The sequence below is a fragment of the Kwoniella botswanensis genome, chromosome 1 (genome assembly GCF_036426115.1).
Source record: "Kwoniella botswanensis chromosome 1, complete sequence".
In the NCBI taxonomy this organism is placed as follows: Eukaryota; Fungi; Basidiomycota; class Tremellomycetes; order Tremellales; family Cryptococcaceae; genus Kwoniella; species Kwoniella botswanensis.
In genome coordinates, this window is record NC_088599.1 from 8,955,630 (window position 1) to 8,975,106 (window position 19,477).

General features: G+C 45.5%; 7 protein-coding genes across 7 annotated transcripts; 4 read left to right on the forward strand and 3 right to left on the reverse strand.

Moving 5' to 3' along the window:
* Window positions 1–217: 217 nt before the first annotated feature.
* Window positions 218–4,830, reverse strand: L199_003364 (nitrite reductase [NAD(P)H], large subunit; the record flags this gene model as incomplete). Its single annotated transcript, XM_064889097.1, has 20 exons — window positions 218–378; window positions 450–610; window positions 698–862; window positions 958–1,139; window positions 1,226–1,378; window positions 1,440–1,517; window positions 1,590–1,687; window positions 1,754–1,855; window positions 1,915–2,124; window positions 2,183–2,319; window positions 2,397–2,612; window positions 2,674–2,840; window positions 2,911–3,015; window positions 3,093–3,464; window positions 3,531–4,001; window positions 4,056–4,233; window positions 4,295–4,353; window positions 4,412–4,512; window positions 4,581–4,682; window positions 4,740–4,830. 20 exons carry the CDS (start codon window positions 4,828–4,830, stop codon window positions 218–220), a joined length of 3,309 nt encoding a protein of 1,102 aa, XP_064745169.1.
* Window positions 4,831–5,919: 1,089 nt separating this feature from the next.
* L199_003365 (uncharacterized protein) lies at window positions 5,920–7,314 on the forward strand (the record flags this gene model as incomplete). Its single annotated transcript, XM_064889098.1, has 9 exons — window positions 5,920–5,953; window positions 6,007–6,086; window positions 6,140–6,253; window positions 6,313–6,358; window positions 6,416–6,532; window positions 6,597–6,831; window positions 6,907–7,004; window positions 7,060–7,077; window positions 7,139–7,314. The coding sequence occupies 9 exons, from the start codon at window positions 5,920–5,922 to the stop codon at window positions 7,312–7,314; spliced, it is 918 nt and encodes a 305-aa protein (XP_064745170.1).
* Window positions 7,315–7,466: 152 nt separating this feature from the next.
* Window positions 7,467–10,082, reverse strand: L199_003366 (uncharacterized protein; the record flags this gene model as incomplete). Its single annotated transcript, XM_064889099.1, has 10 exons — window positions 7,467–8,055; window positions 8,117–8,309; window positions 8,374–8,488; window positions 8,532–8,585; window positions 8,632–8,721; window positions 8,772–9,222; window positions 9,271–9,356; window positions 9,416–9,626; window positions 9,701–9,961; window positions 10,036–10,082. 10 exons carry the CDS (start codon window positions 10,080–10,082, stop codon window positions 7,467–7,469), a joined length of 2,097 nt encoding a protein of 698 aa, XP_064745171.1.
* A 634-nt stretch (window positions 10,083–10,716) lies between these two features.
* L199_003367 (uncharacterized protein) lies at window positions 10,717–11,864 on the reverse strand (the record flags this gene model as incomplete). Its single annotated transcript, XM_064889100.1, has 4 exons — window positions 10,717–10,838; window positions 10,909–11,302; window positions 11,357–11,474; window positions 11,539–11,864. The coding sequence occupies 4 exons, from the start codon at window positions 11,862–11,864 to the stop codon at window positions 10,717–10,719; spliced, it is 960 nt and encodes a 319-aa protein (XP_064745172.1).
* Window positions 11,865–13,042: 1,178 nt separating this feature from the next.
* L199_003368 (uncharacterized protein) lies at window positions 13,043–15,375 on the forward strand (the record flags this gene model as incomplete). The annotated part of the gene is made up of 11 exons (XM_064889101.1): window positions 13,043–13,222; window positions 13,308–13,374; window positions 13,446–13,490; window positions 13,550–13,653; window positions 13,714–13,873; window positions 13,946–14,033; window positions 14,087–14,350; window positions 14,413–14,457; window positions 14,528–14,701; window positions 14,782–15,127; window positions 15,187–15,375. The coding sequence occupies 11 exons, from the start codon at window positions 13,043–13,045 to the stop codon at window positions 15,373–15,375; spliced, it is 1,662 nt and encodes a 553-aa protein (XP_064745173.1).
* A 561-nt stretch (window positions 15,376–15,936) lies between these two features.
* Window positions 15,937–16,164, forward strand: L199_003369 (uncharacterized protein; the record flags this gene model as incomplete). The annotated part of the gene is made up of 1 exon (XM_064889102.1): window positions 15,937–16,164. The coding sequence occupies one exon, from the start codon at window positions 15,937–15,939 to the stop codon at window positions 16,162–16,164; it is 228 nt and encodes a 75-aa protein (XP_064745174.1).
* A 1,324-nt stretch (window positions 16,165–17,488) lies between these two features.
* On the forward strand, window positions 17,489–18,730 carry L199_003370 (uncharacterized protein; the record flags this gene model as incomplete). Its single annotated transcript, XM_064889103.1, has 1 exon — window positions 17,489–18,730. One exon carries the CDS (start codon window positions 17,489–17,491, stop codon window positions 18,728–18,730), a length of 1,242 nt encoding a protein of 413 aa, XP_064745175.1.
* Between the last annotated feature and the right edge of the window lie 747 nt (window positions 18,731–19,477).

A 19,477-nucleotide genomic window follows, 5' to 3' on the forward strand; every position in this document is an offset into this window, starting at 1 on the left:
TGTGATGTAGTAGAATAGCTTAATTCTTGTAATTGTACTGTATGATAAACATGACTCTTTGATTTCCCCTTTTTGTAATTGTCACTTGTCTAGCAATATTCTGATAATGATGATTCGCTATTTTGATGCATCTAGTGTCACATATACACGACTATCTATTATCTATAATATACCATTCGACAATCTTTCCTCTAAGGGTGCACATAAAAGTTCATTTTTACCATTCCAAAGCGGAATCACCACAACCGCCGGAAGAACATCCATTCCCATTGGTTTTAGTATTCGCTTCTTTCTCCAATTCACCCGATGGTTCAACGATCTCAATAGCAGTAGCTGCATTTCTCCCGAATGCTTCTGCTGTGGCTTTCTTGACCATCCCTACGATCGCACAATATACCATCAGCTAATGCAAATCTGGATTACTAAAGTGAGAAGGACGGATGACTTACATTTGGAAGATCCGATAACACTATCGAGATCTTCTTCAGGAGGTAATCTCACTTCAACGAATTTCCCACTTTCATCAATTTTAGCTTGGAAAGTTAAGATTTTAAGTGATTCGTCGTTCGTACAATCTCCGTTGTCCAATTTGAAATTACGTTTGTGTAATCTATCCACAAGATATCCGTAAATCAGCTGTGCATACATGTATCGTACTTGTAAAATGAAGTGATATCTGAAACGGGTTTATACTCACGGACAAGATACGTATAAATCACCATTCTTATCATCTCCTACTATCCCATGATCCAATACGAAAGCTCTCTTATGTGGACACATCTGTTGAGTAGCATAAAACCCTTTATGAGGCACGTGGAAGATCGCCAATTGGGTATCAGATCCATAACGAACTGCGACGCTCCTACAGTACCCCCAAACCATCAGCTTCGCCTTACTCAACTTTCCAGCACTTAGCAGGGACGCTGTATGAATCGTTGTACATCACGTCGTACTCACGTTGTATTCTTACTATTGACTTGTAAATCTTCAATATTCGCCAACTTAACCCATTTCCACTCGTTCTCAGGGGTAAGTAAATGGGACGGATCGAATTTCTGTGAGGGGAAATCCCTTGGCCAGTCTGCAGCTCGCTTTTGACCTCTTTCTTCGATAATGTCAATAGCAGGTCTACGTTCGTCCTACATAATCAGAAAAGGATACAGCTCAGTACGGAGATTAAAATTGCCCTGATTGATACGGTAACGAAGTGTACTGTGGCACTCACCGTGTTGACAAACTGCCTAAACCTCTTTCTAGTTTCTGGATCTTCAACAGCCTTCTTCCATTCGTCTTCGTATGTACCTATGAGATTATCCATCTCTGCGTCTAAATCTGCACATATACCTAATTCGTCTTCTAGGATGACTTTCCGAAGTTTCTGAAGTCACGCGGTTCGGTCAGACACTTCGATCGATATCTGGTGGGAAAAGACAACCTACCTCTATTCCGCCCTCTAACGATTCTAGCCATGGTGCGGTACGTACCAGCCTATCAGCAGTTCTGATATAGTACATCAACTGTCATATCAATTTCATCAGCTGATGATCAATTTATTGATACTTCGAAGCAGAGCCGAGGCAAACGCTTACGTATCGATCGATGATTCGGACCACTTTGGATGGAGGTACATCTTGAGCGAATAGTTGCGCATGTCGAGGTTTCATACCTCCATTCCCTCCGACGAAAACTATATTCACAGTTTGTATTAGCTTCAGAATCAAGTTTCATCATTGATACATGCTGGTCGACTTACTGTTCCACCCTTTATCAGTAGCAATCAGTCCGAAATCTTTACTTTGCGCTTCTGCACATTCCCTCACACATCCCGAAACGCCACCTTTGAATTTATGTGGACCTAAGAATATACGATCAGCACTATGCTTAACGTACTCGTTGTTGGAGAAATGAACATACTTCTGACACCTCTATACCGATTCTCTAGATCAATCGCCAATCCAACCGAATCACCTACACCGAATCTACACCATGTAGTCCCTACACACGATTTGACTGTTCTCAGAGACTTTCCATACGCATGACCTGATTCCAATCCTGCTGCGTGGAGTTTGGCCCAAATATCTGGTAAGTCAGGCTTGGACGCTCCGAAAAGATCGATACGTTGACCTGATTCACTGCTGTCAACGTATGTACGAGCTATCACAGCATCAGAGATTACACTCACCACCTGTAATCTTGGTATACAATCCATATTCACTTGCTATCTTACCGATAGCAACTAACTTATCTGGGCTGATCTCTCCACCAGGTATACGAGGTACTACACTGAAAGTTCCATTTCTCTGTATATTCGCCAAAAATCTACACAATTCAAATCAGTCGCAAAAGCTCATAAGCTTTCATGGTATTTTGTATCTTTTTGGGCGGTTTCGACATACCTATCATTGGTATCTTGATTATGATGATGCTCGACTTTCATGACATGTTCGTTATATAAACTTGACAATATCGATGCCACGGCAGGTTTACAAATCTCACAGCCTATCGTACCAGGCGTACCAACAGTCTCATTTATCGTAGCGAAATCTTTCAGTTTCTTGATTTTGATGATTTGGAACAAATCTTGTCGAGACATCTTGAAATGCGGACAAAGACTAAACATGTACAGTCCTATCAGCGAACGTGGCAGTGATGGAGGCTGCAGAGTGGCCTCACGCTGTAGATACTTTATGACCTGATTTCTTCATTTCGGCTTTGAAGATGTTGGTCACCATTGGTACGCATCCTCCACAGCCTGAGCCAGCTTTTGTCTTGGTTTTGACCTGACTGAGATCCGTAAGACCAGACTTGACGCAAGATCCTATAGCCCCCTTTGTCACATTCTGGATAAAGATGCTGAAATCAGCTTACGGGCATGAAATAGTTCCTGGAAAAACGGACGACTCCACTTACATGGCATGAACAGACCACCGCATCATCATCCAAATCGCCACCATCATCCTCGCCAGACTTCTTCGCACCCAGGATGAAATCGGAAGGTGGCACATCAAGCTTTTTCTGTATGTATTCCAACGTAAATCAGCTTTTGCAGGTTCTTACGGGCTTGCCTAATGCTATATAACAAATCCACTAACCTTTTTCTTGGTGATTGCGACCAGCTTGGTAAAATCACCAACATCTCCAATCATCATACCACCCAAAAGATGTTGACCATCCTGCGTGAAGATATATTTCTTATATGTGGCCGAGAATGGATCATGGTAAGTTAGACATTGGATTGGACCGTCAGCAGCCAGTTTACGATGTTTGCTTGGTTTAGGTTGGGATATCGCCACTTCGCCATCTGCCACTGGATCACCCTTGGGTTTGGACTTTTGGTTCGCTCGGATATCCGCAAAGTAATCTCCAAAGGAAGCTACGTCTACTCCCATGAGCTTCAGACGGGTTGATAGGTCTGGTGGGTTCATCGATCGAGGGACGTGTGCAGCAGTTCCTTCCGTCTGGGTCTATCGCACAAAATCACACTTTCGTTAGAACTGAACTATCATTAAATGGCAATTCATGGAACTGACCAAGTTGAACGCCAAAATATCTGCCATTTCCACACCAGGAGCAATCAATCCATAAAAGTTACCTCTCCAGCTCGCACATTCTCCAATTGCGTAAACACCTTTAGCACTAGTCTGAAGGTCGTCCCCCACTTTGATACCACCTCTGGGCTCCACTTCAATCCCACTATCTCTAGCCAGATCATCTCGCGGTTGAATTCCAATAGCGAAAATAACCATATCCGATTCGACTTTCTCGCCTTTGATATCGAAACCTTCGAATAGCTCATGTCCCTCGTCAGTGGTACGAGTAACTATCGAAGATGGTTCGCAACGCGTCTTCACTTCTACACCCATGTTTTCAATCTTTTTCAGCACCAGCTCTCCAGCGGAGGGATCGAGTTGTCGATTCAGTGGGTAATCCTGTCGAATGAGGATAGAGACCTCGGGTACTTTCATGTCGTACACTGCTTTGGCAGCTTCCAGACCTAGAAGCTACTCGAATTGTCAGTCATACAAGTGACGCCGAGTGAGTTTTATCGTACTCACCCCACCCCCAATGACTGAAGCCCGTTTCACCTCTGGTCGTTCGCCGTATTTGATGATTGCCTCGAGATCTGCGATACTTCGATATACGAAAACACCTTTGACGCTCTTCGCTCTTTCAGGAGTCATGTATGGAGGTAAACCAGCCACAGAGCCGGTAGCTAGGACCAGTATATCGTATCTATACATTAGATCAGCTCGTGCCCGAGAAGATCAGTAAAATCCCATCGAGTGAGACTTACTTGAAAGAGTGTGATTTTGAAGTCTTGACTACCTTGTTCTCCGAGTCGATATGGATCACCTAGCATACCCGATACATGATTCAGCATCAGAGATAAGCGTCTAGAACACTTCCTCACCTGTTCATCGATGTGAAATGCGAAATGCTCTGGATTCTGCTCTGCATACCATGATACGTCGTTCAAATACAAGTCCTCGATATTTCGATGCTGAAAGTATTCTTCAAAGGTAATCGGTTCAATTAGTGAATTCCTCACCAATTGCTCACGCCAAGGATAACAGACTTACCGGTCAATCCCACTCTGTTATAGGCTACAACAGGTTCTTCACCACAAGTCCTGATGAAATACTTTCCAGCGACATCTAGAGTAAGCATTTTCTCGATAAAAGCTGTATCTCATCAGAGTAAGCCTTATCAGCTTTCAAGAGAAAGTACATGGAGCTCACCGATTCCAACCATCCCTAAACCAACCACCATCACCTGTATCCTATCCTCCGGTGCTCTCGACGAGCTAGATTTACCACTTGTAGATTCCATCTTTGGTCGATTCTGTGTGTGGTGAATGGATAGTGATCGAAGAAATGTTAGAGTGAGAAAGACCTCCAGTTCCAGCTGCTCTCTACAACACAGCCTAACGACTACAAGTGGTATCGAGCTCCCCTGCGACTTCTGGACAAGTCATGCAAACACCCGTGACAAGGTCTTGGCGATTCCAGTAATTGCCCTGGCCAATCACAGTAATAGCAATGAGAACTTTGTACCCTCAATCCCTTATCAGTCTCCAATCGGCGCAGTCTTCGGCAGCTCATAACAAATCGTTATGGTCCCGTTGAAGAATGGTCATTTTTCGGTGAACTTTATTGCAGTCGTCCCACCTCCGTCGGAGTTTCCTTATCTTTCATCCTTCTGAGCCAATCATGAAGTCGCTAGGAGTAAGGTCCATCACGGACGGACGTGACAGTATCTGGGACCAGACCTTGGGCTCCATTGATAGGTCAAAATGGCACACGATGACGACAAAAGGGAAGAAAGATAAGGATTCGGCACGCTTCGGCATCGTCAAAGAGTACTAGAATGGTGATGTTTGAGATAAGAACTTTTCCTTATCTTTGATTTTTGGGAAAGCCCATACGATCGCTTCGTTTAGCCCCAACTGGTTAATGCCAGTTAATGAATTATAACGTCATTTTCAGGATCAACAACTTAAAAGTGATTCCGGTGAAAAATTCTGGCGAGTTCCACTCAATCCTTATCTCTTACTCGAGTATAGTTACAAAGGGGTAATCCAGAGGATCACAACCTGAAGACGGGTGGGAATTGAAGGACCCCAAGATACACTGAGGTGACACCACCGGGGCAAGTGAATCGATCGAGATGAAATATTGTGGTACCAGATCTTTTTGCGCTAGTGGCTCATCCGGTCAGACACCGATGAAACTCCTTATCTCTCGAATGTATGATTGGTCCAAAGCTGCAGCCCACCGAAGATCTATCTCTAATCCATACTCACTCTGCCGTGACTACAACAATCGAAGCATACTTATATAGTTCGAACAATTGTCATACAACACTTCCCAGCCTCGAATCTCTAAGTCCAACCCCTTATTGCACGAAAAGTCGCCCAAAATGGATACTTTGACGCCAGCAGAAGTTACAGCTGGTAGGTCAATTTGATGAAGACAGGTACTGTGGGCTGACTTGGGTACAAAATAGTTATGCTCACCATCGGCGAGAAGAAGGCTTCTCAGAAATACTACATAACCTTTTTCAAAGCGTGGATGGCAGCATGGATGGCAAGTGTCAACACCTAAACAACGGAATGACCGTCACTGACGGTTGAATGCAGCTCAACTTCGGAGCGATGTCGGTACAGATCTTCCAAGGTGGTGCAGGAACACTACGAACTGATTATCCGTCAATCATCAATTTGGTAGCAGCGCTGATTTTTCCTATCGGTCTGGTCAGTCTGAAACTCTCTTTCTTGAAATCTTGTCAAAGCTGATGTCTGTTCTGCAATAGATCATGCTTGTTCTTACAGGACAAGAGCTGTGTACAGCGAACTTCAGTGAGTGATCTCCGAGGGGAGAGATGCACCCTGTCTGTGAACTGATAAGCCGCAAAGTGATCTTCATCATGACGTCTATCAAGAAACGTACCAAGCTCTGGGAACTCCCCGTGAATTGGTTGATAGTGTTCTTCGGGAACATGGCCGGGGCTCTAACCTATGTGGCTTTCCTAGGTAAGTCCGTATCCTCGGAAAAAAAAAATATATGTATCCTAGGCTAAGTGAGATTCGGGTGTAGCACACTACTCCAAACTGTACAGTACGGACGCGTTAGTCAAGTACTCAGCCGGAGTGGCAGTAACCAAAACAGCTGAAGGCTGGGGTCCGTGTGTACTAAGAGGAATAGGCTGTAATTTCCTAGTCTGTCTTGCCGTATGGCTAGGAGCAGGTGCCAGAGAGACCATATCGAAGATATTCGCTCTGCATTTCCCAGCTTTCGCTTTTGTTTTCTTGGGCTTCGAGCACGTCATTGTGTGAGTGGATCATGACCGACTAGCACCAGTAGGTGTATATGATCATAGCGCTAATTGGGATTTTGACCTTATCAGAAACATGTACTATATCCCTATCGGCATGCTCAATGGAGCAAACGTATCAGTCGGAAAATACGTGGGTCAATCGATGATCCCATCTTTGATCGGAAACAGTAAGTAAACTTTGCAACCCCTTCGGAAGCGAGTGGCTAATTCTTCATATCACAGTTATCGGCGGAGCGTTATGTGAGCATCTGAAATGATTTATCTGAGATAGGACACTAGTTGACATATTTCCTGACTCCAGTGGGAGTGCCTATGGTACTATTCTACACACCGCCCGAACTTCCCTTCTTCCACCGAAAGAGAGGAAATTCAGTTGTGGTACGGGAGAATGTAGATGTCGGTGGTGGCACAATCGGCGATAACCTACATGTGGAACCAGTCGATAAATCCACCCACAATGGGCACAAAAAGCAATAAACAGATTGTCATCGAGTGAGTGCGGGGTCATGCTCCAAATCGATTAGAGCCCTTCTCGCTTTACGATACAGCTCTGTTTTCAGTATGAAGTTAATAGCAAAGCATACACATGTTACAAAAAAGATATTTTACATATGTATTTAGTGTACAACCTATTGACCAAAATCGAAAAACGGTATGTTACTGCTAGTATCGTGGTTCGAATGATCAATTTGGTCCCAACTGAAATTGGCGTCTGGTAACAAGCTCTCCAAGTTCCAATCTGGGATGAAAGGTATAGCGTTGGTGGATGAGAGCAATTGAGTCAAATCATCGAATCTCAGTTCTTGGGCGTTGAACTGTTGTTCGTTCGGCTGGTGCGTCTGTAGGATAGTGTTTTCATTACTGAACTGTATGGCTCCGTCCATATTCATAACAATTCCTTGCTGTTGATTGATCATCTCTGGGATTTGTTGTCCTTGAGAAGCATCTGATTCATCCGAAGATATTGGAGGACGGCCGACCTGTTTCTTGGTAAAGAGTAGCTTGATGCCTCTCGAGAGCTGTCTGGCCATGGCATCGACGACAGTCATACCATTCTCCCGGTCAGTATGATGCCGTACAGCAGCTTGTTTTTCCAGCTCCGATATCAGTTCCTGTACTATTGCCAGTCGAAATACAGACCAATCGGACAAGTAAATAGGATCACACCGATTGATTGACTGCAGAGTATATAAAGCACAGAACGCTACCATGCTTGTGCTAGACGACATCACATTGAAGGATCAATTTGAGAGAACGCTTGACAGAGCTGATAACTTACTCAAAGGTAGCAGAATTCACAATACCGGTCCACGACTTATAGCTATGTATTGAAGCGCAGACCACTTCAAAAGCCAAGTCCTCACATGCTTTTCTAGCCTCTACATTATCCTCGTCGTCATGATCTTTCTTCAGCAACGTCAGAGCGAGGACGAATGTCGAAAACATCGCAATGATACCGTATTCGAGAGTGCCTATATGCGTAGATGAATAGATCAAAGGATTTCACCTGAAGCAGCACGAAAGATCTATACATACTGGTGATCTCTAATGCCCATTTGGCACGCCAATCTGCTATTGCTCGTTCTATCAGGTTCATGTCTGCTTGAAAATCTGCGACATTGTGTGCAGCTAGTTTATGATGCACCCCGGTCTGGAGATCGTCAGCATGGATTATCAAGATTTTCACTCACGACGGTTTTTCGTAATGATACAGAAGCGCAAATCGGACCATCATACCGACTTGCAAGCTGACATATAATCAGCGATTTTCACAGCAAGATATCGGTTACTCACTTCATGCTTCCCCCATTCATCGAGATTTGCTTGAGACGATACTGTAGATTCTGGGAAAATTGGATAACGTCCCGCTACCATTGCCATATTCTGGGCAGGAAATCAGTGATAGCCTATGCTCCATTTAAGACGACACTCACCCGATCATGTATATACAGTAGTAAGCAGACCCTGTGAGCGTTTCTAACCAAGAGTTCGTGGATCCCTGAAGAATAGATAGGATCGGACTGTACACAATACGGTAAAGGGGAGTCCATTCTCAATTCTACCGCCTGGGCAGTCGCGTATGACACGTACGCCCATGTTTTGTCTTGACTGAGCGTATGCGGTATCTCGCTCCAGCTTGCTAAAAGCAGCAGTCCTTGAACGATTTCAATAGATTTGAGGTTGTTATCCCGAATGTGCGATAACAATCGATTGGCGTGGTATGTTAGTTGGGAATGAAGCAAGCTCGATGCACAGAGTGAAGTGAAGGTGGAAGCCATTGCCAGTATCACAGCGAGCAGGAATGAGCTCCGCGATCTGATAAAGGGAAGTGAATGCAATTGAGGATCAAAATACATTGATCCATTTGTCAAGTACTTCATGAAGCTGAAATTGGATCAGCAACAAGCGGAGGTGGGATCGAATGTCACTCACGCATCGAAAAGCCTCTGAGCTTCCGGCAACGAAATCATATGTAGTGATATCACATCATGCTCTGGAGCTGCATCGGGTCTCGCCATCTATTGGTTAGGCATGAGTGAACCAGGAAAGAGAACATTCCGAAAGTTCAGTCACTTACATCGGTCCTACCACAGAAGGACGATGGCTCATCCGCCCCTAAAGACAACTCTTGCCGGTTGGCTGACAAAAGATCATCAATCCTTCTTGCTATATCGCCCCTTCCCGTAATCCCATGTACTTTACTTGTCCAGACCGAAAACTGGTCCAATATACTACCACTGTCACGAGTGTACGTTACTGGATGTGTGGGGGTCATGGTGGTTTCGGATCTTTACAAACAGGTTGGCTCATCAGTCTTCACCCACACGGGAAGTTGCAGATGGGCAGAATACAGCGTACTCACTCTGGTGTGCTGTGTCTTCTGACTGCTTCCGATGCCAGTACCTGCAGAGGATTTGGTAGATGATCGTGATCCCTCGGTACGTTCGTCTCCCTCCTATGGTAATATGATCCCATCTCTTTTCCTTGCGCTTCTCTCGTTTTCCTATTCTTCACTCCCGGCTGTCGACCCACCTTACGCTTCTTTGTTATACATTCGGCACCATCTGCTCTGCATCTTTGGCAGATCTCATGGTGATCTTGACCACGGGACGGGCGCTCGCATCTGAATCAAAGCACGCTTCAATATGCGAAACGAAATGTGCTAGATTGTGAATGCTGCCGAAGGAGTAAGCTTACTTCATTCGTATTTTCCGACATCTATCACAAGCTGTCGTGTAGACCATCTCTCAATTTTTTACTCTCTTCATCCATAATCTAACTGCCCCTCACACCAAATCTGCTACACCTGCTGTAAGCAATTCTTTCGGAGCTTTAAAGGATATTGAATGAGGGGAATTGAAAACGGCTGGAGGGTGCTTCGTTGTGGAGTCAACTGCTCTGGACAGGCTTCCTGAATGGCTGGAATTGGTCGGTGATCAGGATGTGGAATCTCAATGTTGAGTCTGGTTGTTCATGATCAGGAAGATCTGATAGTGCAAGGAGTGCAAATGAATAATGAGATTGCACCCTAAGGATTGGTCTATCAGGCGATCATGACTCCGGATTACGTAAACGAGTATGTCTCCCTGAACTGCTCTGTTGACCTGTCCTAAGGGCCATGCACTGTACTGCATCGTACTGGTGGAGATAATCAGAAGGAGCGGAAAGATCTCTCGGTACTTGACTCTGCATGCTCTTTGCAGCGACAGCGAGGATGTTGCTATTGGCTAAATGAAAGAGTGTTGATCGGAGCGTGTACGGGACGGAACAAAGACTCTGAGCATATCTAAGTCGACGGCTCCAGTTCCAAGTTGTGTATACATGAAATCAAGGAGAATGGTATACGTCTCACTACGAAACATCTACACAGTACCGATTTCACAAGGCATTCTTAATCGCATGTGCCCCAGCACCGAATTGACCGAGTCCATAATCGGCTTGGAGGAATTCGTGTGGACTTTGGTGATCTTCCACATAACCAACACCTCCGACAGCTTTGTCTAGGATTGGATAACATTGAGTTAGCTCGATTGGTGTCGTTATTGGTAGGATACTCGTAACGTAACTTACGGTAACCGGACAGCTTCAGGATATCCTCCGGCAATCTCCTAGCGATCTCAATAGGAGTGGATAGGATTTCCTCCTGATCTTGTCTGTAATAGTCACGTTGAGCGAAAACAGCGAAGAGGGTTCTCAAGGCGTCTTCGTCAGTAGGTTCACAGATGTTCTCGCCTGCGGCATGGTAGGTTGATCCCAAACAAAACAAGGCTGATCCAGGTTCCATTTCGGCGTAGGTGCATTCTGATCGTTTAGGTGCTCGGTCAGGACCCCATAAGTGAGAGCCAGGGATGACGGCAGTAGCGCCGTTCTTGTAAGTGCATTTAGAGCCGGCAATCAGACATCCGACCATAGGAGTGAACAACGGGTTGGATGGATCGGGTCTGACCATGTATGCTATTTGATCCTTTCAACCGTCGTCAGACATGTACGCATGCACTACTAGAGAAATTGAACTCACTCGGTGTAATGGTTGTGGTTTAGCTCCAGGGACTAATCGAAGAGCAGCAGTAGAAGCAAGCATGTAACCTGATTTTTGAGGGAGGAGAGTTTCACCGGTGTAGGAGTAATACTCGTCACTAGGTTTTCCAAGATCATCATCAGCTACAAAGTCTTGAGCGGACAAGAATTGTGATGACTCACCTCAGGAAACGACTCATGATACCTTGCCATACATCAAGTCTCATAATCTTGGTCAATTGGTCTGGAATTTTCGAAAGTAAAGCGTAAACTCTCTTCGAGCCTTCCGGGAAGAAATCTGCACCGAGTTCATCATGAGTCGCCTTGGAGGTATAGGTCTCACGAGTCTTGAAGTGGGGTTCGATGGCTGACATGCATTCGGCTAAGAGTTCTGGAGAAAGCATGTTCTCAACGATAACTCCTCCATCTCGCTCGATGATCCCGTAGATCTTTTCGAGGGGCTCAGAGGCATCGATGGTGACGAGTGAGGGAGGCATTGGGACGGTCATTTGGCCTGTGAGACTGATATGAGCAGTAATGGTGTGAACGCAGCAATGGACTTAAAATTTTACGAGGTTGCAAGTTGTCGTTATTTGTTTTGCACTGTGTTCTCAAATATATCTTTCTGCCTTACTGATTGTGGGGCATGGTAGACGACATATAGAATACTACCCTCCTATCAAGGTAAATCTGAACTCCACGTCGCCGCGGCTATCCTCGCCAGCAGGTCTAATCCGAAAGGATGGAAATACGACTCCGAGGCTTACAATCATATAGGATAGGAGCTCAAATCATATCGCATGTGAGAATGCCGATATGTTCATCGGTCATTTCGGTCCAAAGTTGTATCCTGTGTAAGTGTGAGTGCCTCTGTGTGCACACCACACATGAGCCCCAAAATATCTCACCACTGATCGAGAAGTTCCATCTGATGACTACTGATGCTAGTCCACGCAATTCGTTGTGCACCAATACGAGAGGCAGAGAGAGTTCCATCATTTAAGCGGTATTGCCGTATCGTAATCGGGGCCGGAGCCCATTTTACCAGGATCTTGACTCCTTTAATTACCGCAAATGGAATATGTGTAGTTTCACTTGATAACATATTGAGAATGTTGAGCTCCTATCCGACTCAACGGTATTGGTCTCATTTGCTCTCAAACATCACTCATCACTCTGTTCCTCCCCGTATAACCTTGGAGGTAGGCTTATCATGTGATGCGTTCGCGGTGCATGCGCTGGTCCGAGTCAGACCCTCATCCCATAGCGTAGCTTCATGTCTCTGGATACACCTCTCCCTTTCGATCCGAACAACTATCATGCGACACACCGGTTCCATCTTTCCCTTAAAAGATTTCAGCACAAACAACTCCCTAGACTCCTTCACCGATGTAAGGAGACCATTTGTGATTATCACGGAATTCAGAATTAACGTGTCCCCGGATTTCATTTGGGTGGCCCCCGCTCCGATATAGACTCCCAATCAAAGATAGCTAATATCAGAGATAAAGCAAGGTAAAGGCTGAGTATAATTCGATACCGACTTATCAGTTAGAGCCATCCTGGTCGATCAACACTATATATATTCAAGACCAGCGGGTCAGATCGCAAAGAGGATCCTCTTCACTTTCAAGCAATCATACGATACAACCCGATTTACTTGAGTCAAACAATGGAACATCTCAAGATGCAAGAAGACGATAAATCCGAAGCTTATATTGGCACACAGATAGTTCCCCTCAGCGATATTCCGGCGGGATCATCCAGTAGTACTGATGGCGATGCTCTCCAAGCGAAGATATCACATCAAGTTAATCATCGAAGGTTGAATCCTAGACAAATTCAGCTTTCAGCCATCGCGGGTTCGGTACGTTTCGATATGTATGCTTATGTCTATGGCAAAGTACATGAATTGACATTATTCTCGCTTCTTCATGGTTTGATGCCAATAGATTGGTGCTGCTCTCTTCGTCGCAATCGGATCAGGGGTTCTCTCTGGACCTCTCGCGCTATTGATCGGTAGGTCAGACGCTCGATCTCCTCGAAGATAGTACGATTTGTTCTGATTATATATAAACCCCCATATTCAGCTTTTGTCTTTTGGGCTACTGTCGTATACTCTATTGGTCAATGTCGTGAGTCTCCACACAGCCTTGTGACGAACCTCAAAGCTGACTTGTTTGCGCACGGTCAGAGATGGAAATAGTCAGCTTGTTGCCTTTGGACGGATCATTCATCCGTCTGGCTACGCGAATGGTTGACCCTGCACTGGGTGTGGCCGTTGGCTGGAACCATTTCGTATGTGTCTGGTGCATTTATCGATGTCAGACTTGAACCTGTGTTGATTGGTTCAATAAGTTCGCTCAAACCTCTTATATCATTTTCGAGGCTACGATCATCAACACCCTTGTCGAGTACTGGGGTTACGATTCCAGTCCAGCCATCTTGATCACCGTGTCGCTGTTGTTCTATCTGGCTATCAATGTGTACAGAGCCGATCTTTTCGGTGAAGTCGAATGTAAGTCATAAAGTCTTTTTGATCCATATCATAACCACACCACCAGGCTAACCTACATTCCACCTTGAATAGTCTGGCTTGCTCTCGGTAAAGTGTTATTGGCTTCTGGTTTGATCCTATTTACCTTTATCGCTATGTTAGGGGGCAACCCTCTTCACGAGTAAGTGGTTGCCTGTCCAGCCTTTTTGTAAATATGGCTAAATGTTTCCTTAGCCGTTTCGGTTTCCGATATTGGAAGAATCCTGGCCCGTGGGCTGGTGAGACCGCTTCTGGTCGATTGGAATCTTTCGTCAATGCAGTCAACGTAGCCGGTTTCTGTATGGGTGGACCCGAGTATCTATCGATGATTTCCGGAGAAGCCAAAGATCCAAGAAAGACCATTCCGAGAGCTTTCAAAACTCTCATGACTCGTTTGATCATCTTCTTCATCGGTGGTTGCTTGTGTGTCGGTATTCTTGTGCCTTATAACGATGAAACGTGAGTTGACCATTCATCCGTGGAAAAACAAAATGTGACTGAAGTCATCTTGTAATGATTAGTCTCACCACGGGTAGTGCCAAGACCTACGCTGGTAAATCACCTTAGTATGTCCATCTTTCTCCCAAATAGACCAAGACACACTGGCTGAATATGTTCTCGTCCACTCGTTCGCAGTGTGATTGCCATGAGCCGACTTCAAATCCCCGTCTTACCCTCCATTGTGAACGCGGCACTCATCACCACTGTTATTTCTGCCGGTAACGCATACACTTTCAATGCTTCTCGATCTTTGCACGCTCTCGCTCTCGATAAAAAGGCTCCTAGCATTTTCACCAGAGTCAACAGGAAGTGAGTCGTTGTCCCATCTTTTTGTCATTCCGCTGCGCGGTATCTGTCATTGATTGTCTGCTGATCACTGGAAATTTCAGGGGTGTACCATACACATCAGTCATTCTCGTGATGTTACTATCCTGTCTGGCTTATCTCGCTCTTGGCTCAAGTTCCGCAAAGGTACTCAACTGGATCTTGAATTTCTGTACTGCCGCAACGATGCTTAATTGGTCTGTCATGGCATTTACCTGGGTACGATTCAATCGAGCGATGAGGGAACAAGGTATCGACAGGAAAGAATACTTACCTGTCGTGTCGAAGATTCAACCTTACGCTGGGTATTGGGCTTTGTTCTGGGCACCCTTGTTCTTGTTTATACAAGGTTACTCAGTGTTCTTGAAGGGTAATTGGGATGTCGCGACGTTTATCTTTAATTACGGTATTGTAAGTCCATGGTCCCTAATGTAAGGAGCAGCAGAATGGTCTTTGATTCTTCTTCGCAGATCGCTTTGGCCGGCGGTATAGGACTAGGATTCAAGCTCTTCGCTCGAACACCCTTTCACAGATCTAAAGACGTCGATCTCGTATCGGACTTGGAATTCTTCGATGCTCTCACAAATTATTACCAACAGGTCAAAGATGATAACCCACCAACCTCAGTCAAAGACAAGATTTTGGCGAAGATATTCTGATCAAAGTATGCATCGCGTACTTTTCATCCAGATTTTAGTCATATCCTTGCTAGCATGAGCTTGCATTGATGATCAGTCCAGACCTCGAATATCAGGGGGGTACTCTTCTCGTTGTTTTATACGCGTTACTATTCTGTTCCGTAAATTATGCATCATGAATAGATTGCACATCGGAGACATACGAAAAACCGGCCCGTACCCGCATACCTCCGCTTGATCGAAGGCAATTCGCATCGCGATATCATTCTGTACTACCGTTTGGTACGACTATATGACGACCAGCTTTGTATGCACGCATGCTATGCGGACAAGTCCGGAAAGTCGATCGGATGCAAATGGCTCAATATGACTCGGATAAGCTTCATTCACCTGACAGGGGAAAGGCAGCCACTTCTGTGCCTAACAGCGGATTCGAAACTTTCTGAGCTCATGAGCAGTCCGAAGAAATGTTTTCAACCAAGGATCACATGACTTGTATCTTGTGGCATTTACGTCTGCAACTTTCTACATTCGCATGTTATACTTCGAATCCCTCACCCCATCCAACTCAGGCTTGCCGATATGATACCGAACCTCGACCGACCTTTAGTGATAGCTACGATTCTACTCAATATAGCTACCATCATCGTCCTCGCTATCGAAGTTCATAATCGAGGTAGTTCAAAGGTAGTCGCCGGGCTCATCTTACAGATATTCAGTCTGGTATGTGCTGGCAATACCACGATGGTCAATCCTGTTCCGAGAAAACGAGGTGAACGTCAGCAAAACGCCAATGGAAACCAAACTTAGGCGAGTCATCACAGGGTTGCATTAGTCGACGCTTCGGAGACTGATTGTTGTATCAGTCCATAGGGTGTACGTCCTCTTAAGGCGTTTATCATTGATGAGCACCGGGTGAGACATGGATTGTACCGTAAATTTCGTTATAGAGTCCGGGAAGTTGTGAACGGATCATAAAAGGCTCAACCAGGAATTGACAGCTTTGAAAGAGAGTAGCTCTTCTGGGAAGACTTGTTGAAGGGAATGACAGAGCGGGAATGATGGGCGAACATTCCCCGGTGGATGCTCTCGACCCATCGTGAACAGTAGTCACAGTCATGATCGCATGTGACAGATGGAACCTATCATAGTGAAATTGTGGTCAGATGGCACGAACAGGGGTTAACCCGACCGGTTGTTAATGAGCAAGTTCTATTTTTAGATCTTGCGGATAAGCACGGAGGTCGTCTGGTAAGAAAGTTGTTCCTGTCTGATAAAGTTTGACCGGCTTCACCAAGGGATTCAACCTGTATCATGCTGCATATAGGTTACAAACACAGATGTTATCGCCTACGCCATTGTGCCTATCAAGCCAAGCAACCGAGATCAGAATACTATTATTGCGGAGCAAGTCGCTCGCACGCTTTGATTTTTGCTTTTCACCTCTTTCGTCTTTCGCTTGGACGTCACGAACACGAGGACTCGGAGTGGCTGAACTTTATGATACGTTAGTACGAGGCCGAGCAACATAACACTTCCACTGATTCATCTCGGTTGAGTGAGGTCGTTGAGCGTGATCCTGGTCTGATGTCCCCATCGACCAACTCACTCAGGATGGTATCGCGATATGCCCCTTTACATCGTATATATGCCCAAGGATGATACATCGATTTGCCAGATATGACCTTCGGAGTGGCACTCCTCAATTTTCGTGACAAGTACCTGATTCACCAGTCTCAATTGTAACGAGGCGAAGAGAGCAGAGGCGTCTCCGTTCACAAGCTAGTGATCAAACCAACACGGCCGACGTTGGCTTACTTGTCAACACAACATGTCCTCAAAAATGGTATAAATGGCACAATTCTCGCTGCATCTTGTGCATTGTTATTTGCCCACATCTCTCTGCGCTAGGCGGAAGAACAGGATCGACGTTCCGCGTAAGTAATGGTCCGCCCAGCTCATTGTATCCCTTATCCCCAATTGAGTCCTTGCAAGATCAAACATGATTTGCGACGGAGTTCCGTCGTCAACCTGATTAAGACTTGGATTGCTAATATGATTCGTAGCCCTTAGCCTATAAACCCCACGCACACTTGCCTCTTCCAGCAAGGATTTCCCTGTCAGATTATACACCATGTTGGTACCCCAACTCACCGTCCTGCTACTTTCACAATCATTCTTGTTGTCCGTTTGGGCAAGACCCGATTCACCTCGAGTGCTTCGAAGGGATGGCAATCACGATGTCATCCAAGTAACGGGCGAGAATAAATTCGGTCTCCCTTCTGGAGTGCTCATGGAACTTCTCTTACCACCCGTCATCACTGATGTCAATGAAACCACCACAAACAACGTAACGGGGGATGTCAACAATGATTCAACTACCTCCACGGCTCACAGCCTCGAAGAAAGAGGCCTGGCTAACATCGCATGGGCAGCTACCAAGCTGTTTTGGAACCCTTTGAGCTTCTCCTCTTGGCTCAACCTTGGAGGTTTGGGTTGTACCATTGTCGGTTTAGCTGTCAAGCAAATCCCAAATTGGGTCAATTACGGATGCGCCTTTGCTGGTTTCGTAGGAGCGATTCTTTCGGTGTTTCAAGGTCGACAAAACGTTTACGATGCATATTATCAGTACCAGCAAGAACAAGGTAACATATTGCTCCTGAATGAACTCCCCTTCGCCAGCTTTTACGGGGAGCTACGTCGCAGTGAAGTTGCCAACTCCACCGGATACGACCAAATCAACTGGCTGCAAAGTCACTTCGTAAACAAGACGCTCGAACGAGCTCGATCATCAACCGGATATACCCTACACGATGCCACTGCCGGTTATGGACTCACCACACCGATGGCCCTCTTACTTGCTACCGAATCGAATCCCGCCATCGTCTCTTGGGCATTGGACGGAGAGCTCCAACATCTTCCCACGGCAGTGTGGCGCAACGAATCCGCCAAAGGTATAGGATTCGTTGGACGATCCCTAAATTGGTTACCTGTAACTGAAAATCACAAGAGAGACAACTGCGGTTCATATTGCGTGTACTATGCGAACGGGGGTGAACAATACTACAGTTCAAGCCAAAACCAAAATCCAGATGCTCCCGATGCGATCTACTACGGAGAAGACTTCTACGGTAATGCCGATCAATTCGTTGAAATCGATGATGATTTCGGAGGGGAATACGCAAGTTCGAATGGTCTCGCTGAAGCTGCCGGGTATCTGTCAAATGACGCTGGTGGGTCAGGCTGGTGGGATACTTGCGTATGTTTCCAAACTTCGAACACTTGGGTCTCAACCGGTTCGATACAGATGACTTGGAACAACGGGGGTTATAATGGTTATGGCCAGTGTTGGCAACCTAACTGCGGTGCTGGATAAGAACTAGTTCACGAGATGAGATCATCGACCGACTATGTTATTGCTATACTGTTCTCTTCCTTTTCTGGATCCTCTATCTTCTATTTCGTCAGTTCCAACGCCTCAATCTTAAATACTTTTCTTCTATATACCCATAGTCTGTATGTATCTCTTCTAAACATACATATCATACTGTCGAAACGCGAAGGAGATAAAGCGCACCTCCTGACTCCACAATCGCTCTCCCGCATGTGACCAAGACTGTGGTACCTCGCACTAACTCATGGAATAGGCTCGATCCCTTCTTTCGGCCTTGTCCGCTTGAGGTGCAATGAGCGATTTTGCCTAGGAGGATGATTTACGTAAAAAGGATCTGAATACAGCTAAAACGAAGTGATGACCCTGAATGAGAGAGTATGAGTGTGGCAAGTGATATGACATCCCAAGTGGGAGAGTGACAACCGACGAAGAGCGAAGACCGAATCCAATTAATAATGAAGTACGAACACACGCTAATAACAACACTACTCACCACACTACTCACCACACTACTCACCATTCACTATCACCCGTCACCTGTACAATCAATCAATCAAGCACCATCCAGGATCATACTGCGTAGTCGTCGTGATCGATCTATACAGCTTGGGCATAGCAGATCACTATCACTAGAATTCAGGATCAGTCGGTGGTGACTGTGTATAGTGGTGTAATTGATTCCGCAGAATACAGAGTGGAGGAAGAGGAACCAAGTGTCATACACCCCTT